This window comes from Neophocaena asiaeorientalis, unplaced genomic scaffold, assembly GCF_003031525.2.
Source record: "Neophocaena asiaeorientalis asiaeorientalis breed wild unplaced genomic scaffold, Neophocaena_asiaeorientalis_V1.1 scaffold10, whole genome shotgun sequence".
In the NCBI taxonomy this organism is placed as follows: domain Eukaryota; kingdom Metazoa; phylum Chordata; class Mammalia; order Artiodactyla; family Phocoenidae; genus Neophocaena; species Neophocaena asiaeorientalis.
Window position 1 is genome coordinate 253,058 of NW_020172817.1, and position 15,479 is coordinate 268,536.

The 15,479-nt window shown below is 33.9% G+C and overlaps 1 protein-coding gene across 2 annotated transcripts in view; it reads left to right on the forward strand.

Annotated features, from left to right (window-relative positions):
- CDH18 (cadherin 18) overlaps positions 1–15,479 on the forward strand; it is a 323,052-nt gene that overhangs the window by 86,157 nt on the left and 221,416 nt on the right. Inside the window, exon 3 of one of the 2 annotated variants that reach the window (XM_024741732.1) lies at positions 9,652–9,771. The exons of the other annotated variant lie outside the window; for it this stretch is intronic. Coding sequence (XP_024597500.1) covers positions 9,652–9,771 — 120 coding nt within the window. The remainder of the gene's footprint in view (positions 1–9,651; positions 9,772–15,479) is intronic. 2 annotated transcript variants of the gene reach the window in all.

Here is a 15,479-nt window from a genome sequence, read left to right on the forward strand (position 1 = left end):
AAATAACCAGCCTAGTGAGACAATAAAACTCTGTGGTCTATACTTTGATTTACCTGATTGAGTGCTTTGCAAACACCTGTATGTACAGAACCAAAGTAGCATGCATGTGATATATTTATGTTTGTATATTTTAAATAATCTAGATCATATGTTTAAATAATTTGATCTCAGGAATTTGTTTGGGTATACATCAAGAGAGAAAACAGGAAGAAACATTGTATATAGATAAGCCAAAGAGCAAGAACTATAATTATAAAATATTTTATGTAACTGTATCATAAAGGCCATTTTCCCCAAACATTGTGTAGTATTTTCAATTCAAAAGAGTCATTTTCAGCAAAGTTCCACAGGAACATTGTAGAGGGTGGCAGTTCAGTAGACAGTGCCCCTGAGGGAGGATAACTTGATGCAAAGTAACACTAGCCCAACCATAGTTTGCAGTGTGAGTGAGAAATCAACTTTTATTGTTTAATGCCTCTGAAATGTAGGGATTGTTACTGCAACATAATTTAACCCACTTTTTTTGATATTTCTCCCCTTGACACCTCAGAGAGGATATTCCAAAAGTAGTTTGAAATACATAAGTATATCAAAAAGAAATCATAATAGCAAGATACTGTGCCAACAGTGGATAAATCCAGAGATTTCAAAAATTCCAGAGCATTGAAAACACTAAAAATTAATTAATGGGGTAAAAGGGACAGATCAAATTTACAGGCCTAAACACTAAAGGTGAAAACTGTTCTGCCCCCAAATCCCCTGTAAATACAAGAAAACAGAGGAAGTCACTTGGGTAACTTATTAAAGATTTCAAAGCAAGGCAGAATTTTTTCAACCTATTCTGTACATACAAAGAAAATGTGTTTTTATTATACCCTTAAAACCTTTGATTTTGATTTGGTTTGGTTTGCTTTGATTTTCCTAAGGATGGCTCACATAGGGGTATGGGGACATAAGGATGAAGCAGAAAATAGCTTCCAGTAAACGAGAAAAACCCACATAAGAGGGGAACAAAAAAGAATAAAAGAGCTCTTACCAGTAAGTAAATATCAAAAAGTCCTTGCTTCTGATGCAAAGGACTCCTCCCTCTGGGGACACAAGAGTCCTTGATCTGCCTGGCAATATATGAACCCATTCTGCCACACTTATTAGGATGTAGCACTCCAACTTAACAGGGGAAACATCAAATCCATTTTTAAAATTTCTATTTAAAATTTTATGTTTTCTGCTTTATTGAGGTATAATTGACAAATAGGAATTGCATATATGTAAGGTGTACAACTTGATGTTTTGATGTATGTGTACATCATCAAATGATCACTATGGTCAAGCTTATTAACATATCCATCACCTCACATAGTTACCATTTTCTTTTTTCCTTCCTCTTTTTAATGTGTGTGTGTATGTAGTGAGAAGACTTAAGATCTACCCTCTTAGCAAATTTCAAGTATGCAATACAGTATTGTTTACCATAGTCACTTTGCAGTACATTAAATCTACAAAACTCATTCATTTTGCATAAGTGAAACTTTATATCCTTTTCCAACATCTCCTCATTTTCTCTTTCTCTGCCCTACCCCTGGCAGCCACCATTGTATTCTCCGTTTTAGGAGTTCGAATATTTTAGAGTCCACATATAAGTAAGATAATGCAGTATTTGTCTTTCTGTGTCTCACTTATTTTCCTTAGTATAATGCCGTCCAGGTTCACCCATGTTGTTGCAAATGGCAGGATTTCCTTCTTATTTTATGGCTGAAATATAGCTATATCTGTATCACATTTTCCTTATCTATTCATCTCTCCGTGGACATTTAGGTGTTTCTAATGACCTCCAATATATATCTGAAAAAATATCAAAGATGAAAAGATGATGAATTATATATGTTTCCTCAGAAATCATTACAGGCACAACATCTGCTGCCTAAAATCAATGTAGCAAGAGATAAGGATTTAAACATTGTATCTATAATAACAAAAGTAATGCTACCATAATTAAAATTAATAAGTAATTAAAATTGCATGGTGGGGGAGAGATATTGGGAGGTAATGTAGATGCAGTGCATTCTTCATCTTTAATTATATCAATGACAATTTTCAATTGTGATACAATCAGAAAATTTTAAATTAAAATGAAAGAACAAATATTAGGGCAAAAAAAATGTTGCTACTTTTAATAGTAGATCTGGTAGGAGTAGGTATGGGACTAAAAAATAAAGAGGATTTTAATTTTATATCTGTATTGTTATGTTTTATTTTTGGTTACTATAAAATATGAAGACTGTGCTATTAAAATATTTAAAAATCAAATTTTCAGCTAACTGGTGAAAAAGAAATTGAAATTATTGCATTTCCTCAATGATTGATATTCATGACTGAATGTCAGTTGCTTATGTGAGTTGATATGTACACATATATATATACATAAATATGTATATATAATATATAGTATATACTTTATAATCTTTTATTAAACACTTCTGAAAAATTATTGCAACTTTTGTGAGCAAAAAAGGACAAAATATTTCTGTCCCTGGTATTCTGTTTGATGGTAATTGTTTCATAGTTTATTGGTTTTGATTTTATTTCTGCTTTTGTTTTTATCATTGAATGAAAATTCAGTTTAAATAATAGTGCGTTATTCAGAAAAATGCTGAACTTGTTAATAACTTATTTTTTAAATGGAATACTTTGTAAAGCATGAGCATTGAAGCAACTTATAGATACAAATTCTAATTTTTGATAAGAAATTGATATAGAATCAGCAATTATGCAGTGCACTTGATTATCACACATGCTAAACTAGGGAATACTTTAAGAATTATTGAATTACTATTCCTCTATATCTGTAAATAGATTGATAGATAGAGTATATATATGTATGAATTTTCCTCCACGTTAAAAACATTCTCTCCGAAATTCTCATTTTAAAATTTTGCATAAAATAGACAGCTCTCTAAATGATATATTTGTCACATTCCAATATGTTAAGTAATTTCAAGTTATTGAATGTAAAGAACACCCAGATTCTCATTTGAAAGTAGTACCTATATTAGAGTCAAGTTCAGAACCTAATCTTTATATTTGGTAAAGTATAGTCATTATTCAGAAAAGAAATGAAGGATACATGGGGAGAGACTTGTTAATACCTTCTGTATGCATTGGAGCTTAATCAGGAAAATCAAATCCACTGTCATGTAGTTCAATAGAAGGAACTGAGTCTGTGGAACAAGTTACAAAAATGGTAGGAGAAATGAAAAGCCAAATGGTGAACTGTGAGGCAACCACTGAAGGAATTGAGCATCCTTATGGCTGGGAGGGTGGTGTTACCTGACCCCAGGAGCTGGGTTTTAGTGGACAGACATGGAAAACACTAATCAATGTCAATGACAGGTGTTAGATTCCTACAAACATCAGAACAGGGTAGGAAAGTAATGTGAGGACAACATGCAAGTGGATTTAGAAGATATGTAAGACTGGTAGGCATATGATAGTCAAGTCACTTTTTACTGCAACCATTTACTCTGTACAGAAATCAAGAGAATTGTGAGCATTCTATAAGGCTACAGAAGAGTACATCACTGTTGTCGGTACTTGGAGATTTCTTCCCCCTAAGTATTTTATATACAGACTCTGCTGACAAAATATATTTACTGACTTGGCCTTTGGCTATGGTGTGTATGTGAGGTGAAATATAATGCTGCCTCTCTACAAGTAGATGCATCTGGACAGGCATTACATACCACCAAGGAAACAGACAAGAACAAGGCAGAAGATCTTGTAACTATTAACACTCAACAGATCACGACTGAATGTTGCAATGGCGTAGATGGGATAGAATGTCACAGCAAAACAGAGAGGACCAGCTTGAATTCTGCCTTCTCAAATTGTTAACTATATAACCTTTATGTACCTCGATGCTCCCATCTGTAAAATGGCATTGTGTGTAATTTTCTCAACAGATTTATCTTATTATTAAATTAAATGACATATAGCAGAGGTATCCCACATTACTGGCACTAAATACATAATTTTTTCCTTAATTTTTTCATTTATGGAATATGATAAGAAGTTTACTTGAGTAATGTAAAATCTCACATTTGGTAGTTCCATAAAAAGGATCTAATTGAAAGAACACAGAAACTAACAATAGCTGTGATTGAAAATATACAATTAAAATAGTGAATTCTGCTCTGTTACCCAGATGATTCATAAGTGTACTTGCAGAGGATTTTTTTAATCCAGTGACTCTTGTGTGAATACTCAAGGCTTTATAAAATTACACGATGACTGGAATACTGCGTTATTTCTCTGTTGGTGAAATTACAGTCCTCCTGTGAGGAATGAAATTTAAGTTGTACCTTGATGACTATTAATTTTTCACAGTCCCTGGAAAAATCTTCTGGGAATTAATCCCTAAGAGATTCCTTCAGAGAGGTACTCTCAGCCTTCATAAATCTCCAGCTTATTTTTACTTAGAGTTCTTGCTCAATGTTAATTCACTTGAGATTTTTTTTGTTTTTTAGAAGATGTTGGGGGTAGGAGTTTATTAATTAATTAATTAATTTATGGCTGTCTTGGGTCTTCGTTTCTGTGCGAGGGCTTTCTCTAGTTGTGGCAAGTGGGGGCCACTCTTCATCACGGTACGCGGGCCTCTCACTGTCGTGGCCCCTCTTGTTGCGGAGCACAGGCTCCAGACGCGTGGGCTCAGTAATTGTGACTCACGGGCCTAGTTGCTCCACGGCACGTGGGATCCTCCCAGACCAGGGCTCGAACCCATGTCCCCTGCATTAGCAGGCAGATTCTCAACCACTGCACCACCAGGGAAACCCCCACTTGAGATTTTAACAGAGCTGTGAACCCTGACAAGTCATGCATAATGATTTGCAATCTCAGAGAATATTTGTTTGGTATTAAAATGCCTTATTAAATATTTCAAATTGATCTTTGGAGACTTTCGGGAAAGTCCCCTCTGTTTCTCATTGATATGTAATGTTACAAAATGTGTGCTGTTTATAAAACAGTAGTACAAAATGAAACCACAAGGAAAGACCGACACAGGGCAGTCCCAAAAGGAAACAAGACACGTTTTATTGTAGAAAAGAGATCTTGAAAGCTTTTGTATGTACTTGAATTTTTTCATATTTGTTTCAAACATCAGCTGAGAGGCCCTAAACCCTAGCATGGGATTAGCTAAGTGTGCACCGTAGGAAATATTTAACGTGAAAATATTGTACACTAAATAGCCGATGAAACTTTAAGATGCAATGTTTCTGTGGTTATTGTTTTTAATGAAAACAGTTGTAAAAATTAAAAATGCTTATATAGCGCTTTTTAAAGTTTTCTTTGATTGGAAGCCAGTTATGTAGGGAAGGGACTGTTAGTTTAATATCTATTGACCAAATCCATATAATAATTTCCAGAGAAAATTAGATTCTTATTTTGATATTCTAGTGGAATAATGGACTTTTAGGTATCTTTACGTATTTTTCTTTGGAAATCTAGCACTGTAGAAGATAACAATTTTCTCTTTTCTATTATGTACACAGTTAGGGCCCATAGCATGAATAAAGGAATTGAATTGTCCAATGTGGGATACTTTTCTCAGACATAGATATATCCATACCAATAATTTCTTTTTCACTTAAACTTTTAACCAGGAATAAAAAAGTCTTTATTAAAATGACCAATGTAACTAATTAATTTACTTAGAATGCTAATAGGTGGATCACTTGTAATGCCTAATATTCAGAAAAAAAAATCAAATACCATTAATTCCTACCTAATTTAATTTTATCTACTTGTGAGATTAACTTTTGATTTTATCTCCTTTTTGATGTTCTGGCATCAAATAGTCTACAATATTATCAATCATTTTTTTCTTGGCTTGTAACTTCAGACTCTTGTCCAGAGTCAAAGAACAACCATAAATTCTGAGAATAAATGTCACTTCCTTCCACTGCAGCCGTAGCACAATGTATCAGTTTGCTAGTGCTACTTGCACCAAAGGACCACAAACTCGGTAGCTTAAACAACACAAGTTTATTGTATCACTGTTCCTGAAGCTAGATGCCTGAGGTCAAGGTATCAACAGGGCCATGTTCCCTCTTCAAGCATTGGGGAAGCATCTGCTCCAGCCCTCTCATCCAGCTTCTAGTGTTTTGCTGGCAGTCTTTGACTTACCTTGGCTTGTGCAAGTATCACCTTGATCTCTGCCTTCATCTTCACATAATGTACTTTCTGTGTGTGTATGTGTGTGTGTGTCTGTCTGTCTGTCTCCCTCTAAATTTCCTGTTTTTATAAGGACACCAGTCATGTTAGGGTAGGGGCCCAGATTACTGCAGTGTGACTTTGTCTTAATTAATTACATTTATAATGACCCTATTTCCTAATAAAATCACCTCTTAAAGAACTGGAGTTCAGAAATTCAACATATGAACTTTGAGGGAAAACAGTCCAACTCATAACACACACCCTAAGGTGTTTTATGTTTTTATTATTTATATATTTCTAATGAAAAAAAAAAGCCTTTTTTTTTCCTTGATGTAAAAGGACTTCCAAAAGCACCAATGGTTCTTAAAATGTTCCCATCAAACCTTCAAATAAACAAGAAAATAAAATAAGTATAATGTTTTCCTTTTGGTTTAGAACTCCTTGGTAGTGAATCTTTGAACAATTTATTTTCCGCCCCTGCTATTTAACTTACTCCTGCTGTATTCTGGGGCAGGTTGATTTTTGGTTGAGTTGGGCTGTGCTCCCTTTAACCAGCAATCTGTTTACTCAAAGTGTCAGACTGATACCTTCAGATGCCACCAAATATGATAGAGGTAATTTACTGTTCTTTGCTTTACACACAAATATAATTGCCCACTACCCTTGAGACCAAGAGTACAGAGGTATCTGTGATTAATAATGACCATACTTTTTGACCACGGTAGATAGAGAGTTAGTATATTTTCTTTCTCTCCTCTGGAACTCTTTTCTGCTCTGCCCACTTCTTTTCGGTACTTTAAACCATCACTTAGTCAACACCACCATACTACTTTTATTTCTTTTCTTCCTCCTTTTCTCCTTTTTCTTCATTTCATTTGTCATTCCACTCATGCATCGCAGCTTTCACTTAACAAGCCTGGGCTTTTAAAGACAGCTCAAGCCAAGCAGAGCACTCTTTCTTTCCTGTGATGGTCCAGCCTGTCACAGTAAATGATGTGTGATCTTGCACTATTTGCCTTTCCCAGTTTTCTTCATGGAATGGTTGCTTTGGGGCTACAGTTTAAACATTAAAATTATTTAGACCTAAATCACTATTGTAAGGCCACAGCAAGTTTTAAAACCTGAGCAGTTTACAACTGTGATTTCTTAAAAGGTGGCCATTATTTTACTGCTTTCTATCTATAGTGTTTTGTTTTTTTTTTTTGAGTCCTAGTGATTCTTGTATGCCCGGTATGATCAGCATTTTTCCTATAAGATCAAAGATTTGACTGGCATAATTTTATAGCATTTTAACCATAGCATGGGCTTTCTTACATACTTTAGAGTCTGACATGGGTACCCACTACAGATTTTAGTTTCTTCAATGAGGTACCAAATGAAACCAACATTTTTGGGTAAATATCTACCTACTGGTATTCTCTGAACAAGCTGGAGAGATGAATATGGGTATGGAACAGGTGTTGAGACATCACAGAAGAAGTCTTTAATGTTCTATAGTAATTATTATACTTAGTCATGGAAGAGGTAGTCTACATGTGACTAGCTCTGGAAAGTATATCAAGCCAGAAATCATAGTGCTATAATGAGAAAAATTATGGTACACATCCAAGCCCAGATAAGGCTGTCTAAGAATGGACTAACAGTGAAGCAAGAAGATATACATTTTAAACTTTAAAATTTGAGGTCATCATAGATTCACATGCATTCATGAGAAACGATATAGATTTCTTGTACCCTTTACCCAGTTTTACCCCTTGCTAACATCCTGCAAAATATCCAATATAAAACAATATCATAACCAGGCTATTGGAATTATTTACCAATTTTATTTAGATTTCCCTAGTTTTACTTGTGTGTGTGTATGTATGTGTTTAGTTTGCATATATCCATAATCAAAATACTGAACAATTCCAGCATCATCATAATCTCTCATGTTGCCCTTTTATGACCAAACCCACCCCTTTCCACTCCTTCTTTCCCAGACTCTGGCAACTACTAATCTGTCATCCACTTCTAAAATTGCATCACTTCAAGAATGTTAAATAAGTGGAATCATACAGTATATAGCCTTTGAGGATTGTCTTTTCCCCTCCTGGGTATGATTCCCTGAAGATTTATCCAAGTTAGTGCCTATATTAATATTCTGTTCATTTTTATTGCTAAGTAGTATTCCATAGTAATATTGTACCATGGTTTGTTTAACCATTTTCCCGTTGAAGGATATCTGGGCTTCTTCTAGTTTGGTGCTGCTAAGAATAATGTTGTTGTGAATATTTGTAAATAGGCTTTTATGTGAACATATATTTTTATCACTTTAGCATAAATGCCCAAGAGTACAATTTGCTGGATTGTATGGTAAATGTATGTTTGTTTATTTAAGAATTTTCTAAACTTACATTTCCACCAGCAGTGTATGAGAGGTCTAATTTCCTGCCAGAATTTGGTGTCACCACTATGTTTTATTATCCACAATTAGAAATTTCTCTTAGGTATAACACAGTCCTTTTCTTCTGAGTGTGCATAATTACTAGTTATATTTTTGCTTAGCATCTCAATGTAAAAATACTATTTAGAGGCCAAAATCATGGCATTTTATTAAAAATCTTTATACAGTCATCCCTGAGTATCTGCAGGCAATTGGTTCCAGGACCCCCGTGGACACCAGAACCTGCAGATACTCAAGTCCCGTAGCTGGCCCTCCATATCCATATCCGTGGGTTCCATATCCAGAATTTCAACCACAGCAGATCATAACATAGTACACAATCAACAGTTGGCTGCATTTGTGGATGTGGAACCATATATATGGGGGGCCAACTGTACATTTATGTTCTACTAATAAGGATTGTCAAATGAACTTGGCATACTAAGTCTATTAACTTTTCTAGGATCCTTTGAAGGTACAGAAAAAGTTTTGCTTAAAGTTGTGTCTGAATTCCAACATAGAAGTAAAAACTTTGTAGTTAAGTAGATATTAGACCCTTAGTAGGTCTAATATAACTGAACTGAAGTCAGACCCAAATCATAGACTTAACTACTAAAATTAAAAACTGAAATTTGTCAGTACCCCCAGCATTGTTCAACAGTCAACTGTACACTCTCAAAATACTTTTGATTTTTATCCCCAGTTAACACCTATTTGATTCTTGAGCATTGACCCAACCCAATGCTGATTATGTGAGGGTTAAAAGAGACCCTTTATAATGGTATCAGCATATAAAGAATCACATTGAACTATCTGAAACCAAACACTCCATTCTGGGCTCTCATTTAGGACAATTAGTGGCATGGAAAGAAAGCAGGGACCATGTTTGAGAGATAAATCTAAGAAATACAAGAAATTATCACCCTCAAGTATTTCAGCATTACCTTTTTCTGTGTACAAATTAATCATGTTTTTAATGCCATCACACACTAAAATTTGTTTTCCTGAATGCACAGGTACCTCTGTTCTACAGGTGACAGCCACTGATGCAGATGACCCTACCTATGGAAACAGTGCTCGGGTGGTTTACAGCATTCTCCAGGGACAGCCCTACTTCTCTGTAGACCCTAAAACAGGTTAGTGTTTTTAAGGATAATTTGTGTGCAGATGCATGCTACAATAAAAGAAAGCAATATTTTCATGTCTATGTACTCTTCTACATTAGACATTGTTATTTTAGCACATTAAAAAATGCTCTCACTTTTTCTAAAACAATGTGATTGAATAATTGAAGATAAATTAACTGCTCTTCTTAATATTTGATTATCCATCATTTATATCCATACCAGTAAAATGCTTCTTATATTTGCATATTTCTGTGACATTTAAATAAATGCTGTCTATTTAAAACAGAGGTTACATAATGCTTCAGCCCTCAAGTATTGTGTTATGTAAAACAAATTAACTGAGAATAAAGCCAAACACATACAAGCATTTGTTAAGGAAAAATGTGAATTCTGCTTCACCTCTTCTCTTTTCTGTAGCCAAAATAATTATATCATATTATATTATGTGATGCCAAAATGAAAATGAAGGATACTCAAAAATTCATTTTAGGGCTATGTTATAGTAGCGTAGCCTAAAAACCACAAAAACTCATGGCCTTATTGACAAACAATTTGTAAATAGAAACTTGGCTAAAGCTAAATATAAACCCATTTTTTTTTTTTTTTTTTTTTGCGGTACGTGGGCCTCTCACTGTTGTGGCCTCTCCCGTTGCGGAGCACAGGCTCCGGACGCGCAGGCTCAGCGGCCATGGCTCACGGGCCTAGCCGCTCCGCGGCATGTGGGATCTTTCCGGACTGGGGCACGAACCCTTGTCCCCTGCATCGGCAGGCAGACTCTCAACCACTGCGCCACCAGGGAAGCCCTAAACCCATTTTTAATGTAGCTAAATGTTCAGTATGAAGTGTTTCAAGTTTAACAGTTTCAAGAACGTACATAATCAGGAGACACAGATGGAGCAGAGAGAGGTCCAGGATATTCCAGCAGCTTCCTGGGTCCTTTCTGGTCACGTGAGATGAATTCTGAATCAAGTTAACATGTGAGATCTTCAAGTAAAGGGCACTGCCACATAACTAACACAGAAGAGTCATATTTGGTCATAAACATCCCCTTATCCTCATATTGTTACATAGCATACAACAATTTTTCAGGGAACCCTGCTCAGTAAGTCTACAGATTACAGTTTATTAACCATTGTCGCAGGCAGTGAGGTACATCAGCTGAAATGATGCTATGGACAATCATACTCCAATAGTTAATGCTATTAGATTGCTAGGAGGATTGTCATTTTCATGTTTACAAGAAGGTGCCTTCTCTCTTTCCCTGGTGCACTACAACAGAAAGTACACTGGGCAGGAAGAGATCTCAGACATACTGCTTAAGCCCTTATATTTCTATAGTTTAAGAAGAAAAGAATGAAAAAGGTGTATAGATATGTAAATGAAGAATATACACATATATATCCACATATTATATGCATTACAATTATAAAATTAATTATAATATTTAATTAAGTGAAATAAAAAATAAGAATTGAGAGATAATAAAAATAAATAACATAATGTGACCTAAAGTGAATATGAGATATATAAGTTCTTGTAGTACTAAGCTATTACTGAATAGTTAGAAATAAAACTGTTTATTAACTGAATAATCAAAATTCTGGGACAAAAATTATATCTCTCTCTCTATATATGTATATATATATACATATATACATGTATATATATGCATATACATATATATACATATATATATGTACATGTTGTTCTGGTAGAAGACTTTTAAATTAATCGAAAATATTTTTTATTGCAGTGTATTTGACATATAACACTGTAAATTTAAGGGGTACAAAATGTTGATTTAACGCACTTACATATTGTAATATGGTAGCCATTGTAGTGATAGAAAATCTTAAGCCAAATCATTATTTGACAATAGCATTGCTCATTTTGTGGTACTTTCCCAATAACCATTGTTCTTTTATATATGAAAGATGTGTATTTCTCACTTTAAATATGCATCTTCCTGAAGGAAAGAAATGAGGAGACCGTTCCAGTTACCTTGTTTTAGGATTTCACAAACACATGTTCATGCATGCACACACATGCACATATACCTCAATTTACTCAACTGTCCTTATAGAAAGCCAAATTTTTATTTTTACATAAATATTATATTTACTTAATAGAACATGGTTAGGGTATAGACATCTTATATGGATTTTAAAACTTTCCACACACTTCTTGATCTTATTTAATACCAAATACCAAATTCTGTGTGTTAGTGTATGTTTGAGTTATCTGTCTGAGTGTTTGCATGTGTTGGTGTGAGCACATGCAGGTAGGTGTGTGTGTGTGTGCATGCATATTTACTTTGGACAAGGAAAGCAGGCCACTGAGGACAAGATTTGACTAGTGTTAGACTCTGCTGTAGCTTGTGTTTTAGTGAAGCAAATACATCAAGCACAATATTCAAATAAAAATTGCATTTGGTTGTACATATTTATTATGGGTTAATTAAGTACTTCAGGAAACAAAAATAATTATCTTAAATATAAATAGGCTGCTATTCAGGTACTGCTCTTTTGAAATGATCTTTGCTCCTACAATTTTTTCTTCCTTTCTTTAAGCAAAATGATTTATTGAATGAAGTGTATGCCTCCATGTTGATATGTTTTAATTTCAATATTGTATTGTCTGAAGCATCATGGGAGTCTACGGATATATGCTCTACTACAAAGATTGTTTAAATATGCAAATCTCTTAGCCTGCTGTCTGTAGAAAGTGCTAAGAGTGATTAGAAAACAAAATGCTGAGTATTCTCTTCAAAGCTAAGACTTTTTTGGTAATTTAAGCTTAAAAGACCTCTTACAATGCAATTAAACATCCTTAGAACTAATGAATTTAGTGAAAATTGTGCCTTAAATAACTGGAATAAAATACAAACATACTTAGAACTAAGGAATCAGTTGCTATAGATGAGATGTTATATAATAAATGTTGGGATAGTAGTTACTTAAAAATGTACATTTTAATAGTAATACTTTAATTCTATCCTTTCATTTAACATGACTATATGGTAACGTTTCCAATTAGTACTTTCGATGAAGACAAATTATAATAAATCAGAATTTTTGTGCCTAAATAGAGTTGTGAGTGATTATGGTTAAGATCAGGACTTTGGATTGCCTTGTTTCCATCATGTTAAAAGGTACATCTTGGTACTTAACCTAATTTTCCAATGACAAGCTGCCAATGAGGACTTGCTTCCTATTATATTAACTATGTATGAATTACTGTATCCAGAGAAAATAATTTTGTGGCTCTTGAGTCACTATACTATACACAATTTGTTTAATAAGGTATGTACTGTTTTCTACTGGAATCCCATTAATCAATATGATGAAACATAAATCTTGTGAATAATTTATTGTTTCAAATAAGTTTTGTTGCAGAAACGATTTCATGATGTTTACTTAATGTATAACAACAAAAGAGGAATACCCATTAATGAGTGATTTAACATTAACTACTATTTGAAAGATTCAGAAGGCTATGAAAAAATAACTGAGATGACAATGAATTGTAAAAGACATATAATATTTCCAGCCAGACTCATGTAGAAATCGTGTTAATGTAGGCTTTATGAGGATAATTATACTTAAATATATTCATTTTAATTCAGCAAGAAAACACTTTTAGAGTTATTATATGGAGGAAACATTTTAATGTTCATGAAAACTACTAATCCTAAGCAAGTTATTTTGAGGAAGGCAGCTGAGTAAGAAAGCCATATGAAGTGGTCAGAGAACTGAAGTGAAGAGAAATCTGAGCTTATGGTTGTTTATTAACACAACACAAATCTCAATCGTACTCCAGTTAATACACTGTCAACTGCTTTAAAAATAAATTTATATGTACAAGAACTCTTTGCTTCTTTAGAAACTACAAAATTTGGGTCAGGAGGTGATAATAGAAGCTTGCTGATTGAGTTGCTATAAAATAACTACTTCCCTTGACTTAGGTCGAAGACAAAACCAGAAACCTACCATGTTTCTTTCCAGGGTCTTAGAATGGAGGATTCACAAAGGGCAAGTATGAGGTTTTTAAAGGAGAATGCATATCTTTTAATGGTCATGGTATTTATAGTCACTTGATGATTTTCTCCACTAGTTGTTTTATAGTCCACAACTTATGAATTACTTCTTGTTATTTTAGCTGGTACATATATGTTAAAGTATGCCTGTACCTATTTCACACGGAAATGTGTCGAATCTTCTTTATGGTCAATTCAGGAAACATGAAAACCTGGATTAAAACCTGATGTCAGGGAAAACAAGGGTATGCAGGTTTACAAAATCCTATTTATTCTTTATTTACAACTGTTTACAGTGCTAGCAGAGGTGAATACCAGCCCTTTTGACCATAATTAATATGAAACATAAATCAGTGAGAGTCAATGTTGGATTCTGTATAAATGGCACTAATAGTGGTTTTCTGCCACACACCTAATAAAGACTATTGACACATTTATGCAGTTTAATATAGATGAACTTATATTTTAAATTGTGAATCATTTTTCATATGATCTTTATTAATTTTTACTTATTTAAAATGAATATTTAATTAGAAAATATAGTAGCTTAAAACATTTCTGTTGATAAATTCTACATTTAATTTTCAGATACATAAGAATAGTAAGACTAGAAAGGCTACCTTTTAATTATATATTGATACAAAGAACATACCAGATTTTTTTCAACACTTCTAGTTCACTTTAGTACTTGAATGTTTCTAGGACATGATGTTAAAAAGGGGTAGACATTGGGCTTCAAATCTCTTGTCTGTCAAACCTTTCTGCATTAATGACATACATTCCACAGGGAATAGGGCAGTTGACATCAAATAAAATGCACTACACCTATCGATGCCTATTGGTTCTAAAGGCACAAATAATATTACTACTTATTTTTAAAAGGCATTATTGTAAATATAATAAAGGAATACTTATTTGGCCTTCCTATGAAAACAAATATTTAGTCATGTTATAGTTTAATTAGTATAGTGAAGTAATTCATATTTATTATTTTTCCAAAATACCAAGGGTTATTCCAAAGTGACTTGGGAATACTTCATGTTCAAATCTTAGGATGTACTTAGTACCATAGTAAATTTATCAAGCTACTTAAATTTTATATTCTAGTTTCCTTGTATGTATATTTATAATGAAAATGCCAATTCCAGTGAGAAGGGTAATACAATGCTCTTACTTTATCCAGTCACTGGAAAAACATAGGTACTCAGTAAGGTTCTCTCATTTTGCTATCTTTCCTTTAACATTGACAAGAATTTCCAAAATTACTATATAGTTCACCATGATGAGTTTGAAAGAGTCCATCTAAAGTAGAAAAAAAAAAAAAGATTTCATTTGGAAGAATTATTTTAGTCCAAATAACCACACAAAATTTTAAAAAATGAGTTCCACTATTAAATCTTATGTAAATTCCTTTTCTGAATTTTCAAAGAAAGTTGTCTTTATAAATATTATTTTTTCTTGCTTATTGTAACTTTTTTATTTAGTTTCTTTTTTTTTTTTTTTTTGCGGTTTGTGGGCCTCTCACTGCTGTGGCCTCTCCCACTGCAGAGCACAGGCTCCAGATGCGCAGGCCCAGTGGCCATGGCTCACGGGCCCAGCCACTCTGTGGCACGTGGGATCCTCCCGGACCAGGGCACTAACCTGTGTCCCCTGCATCAGCAGGTGGACTCTCAACCACTGC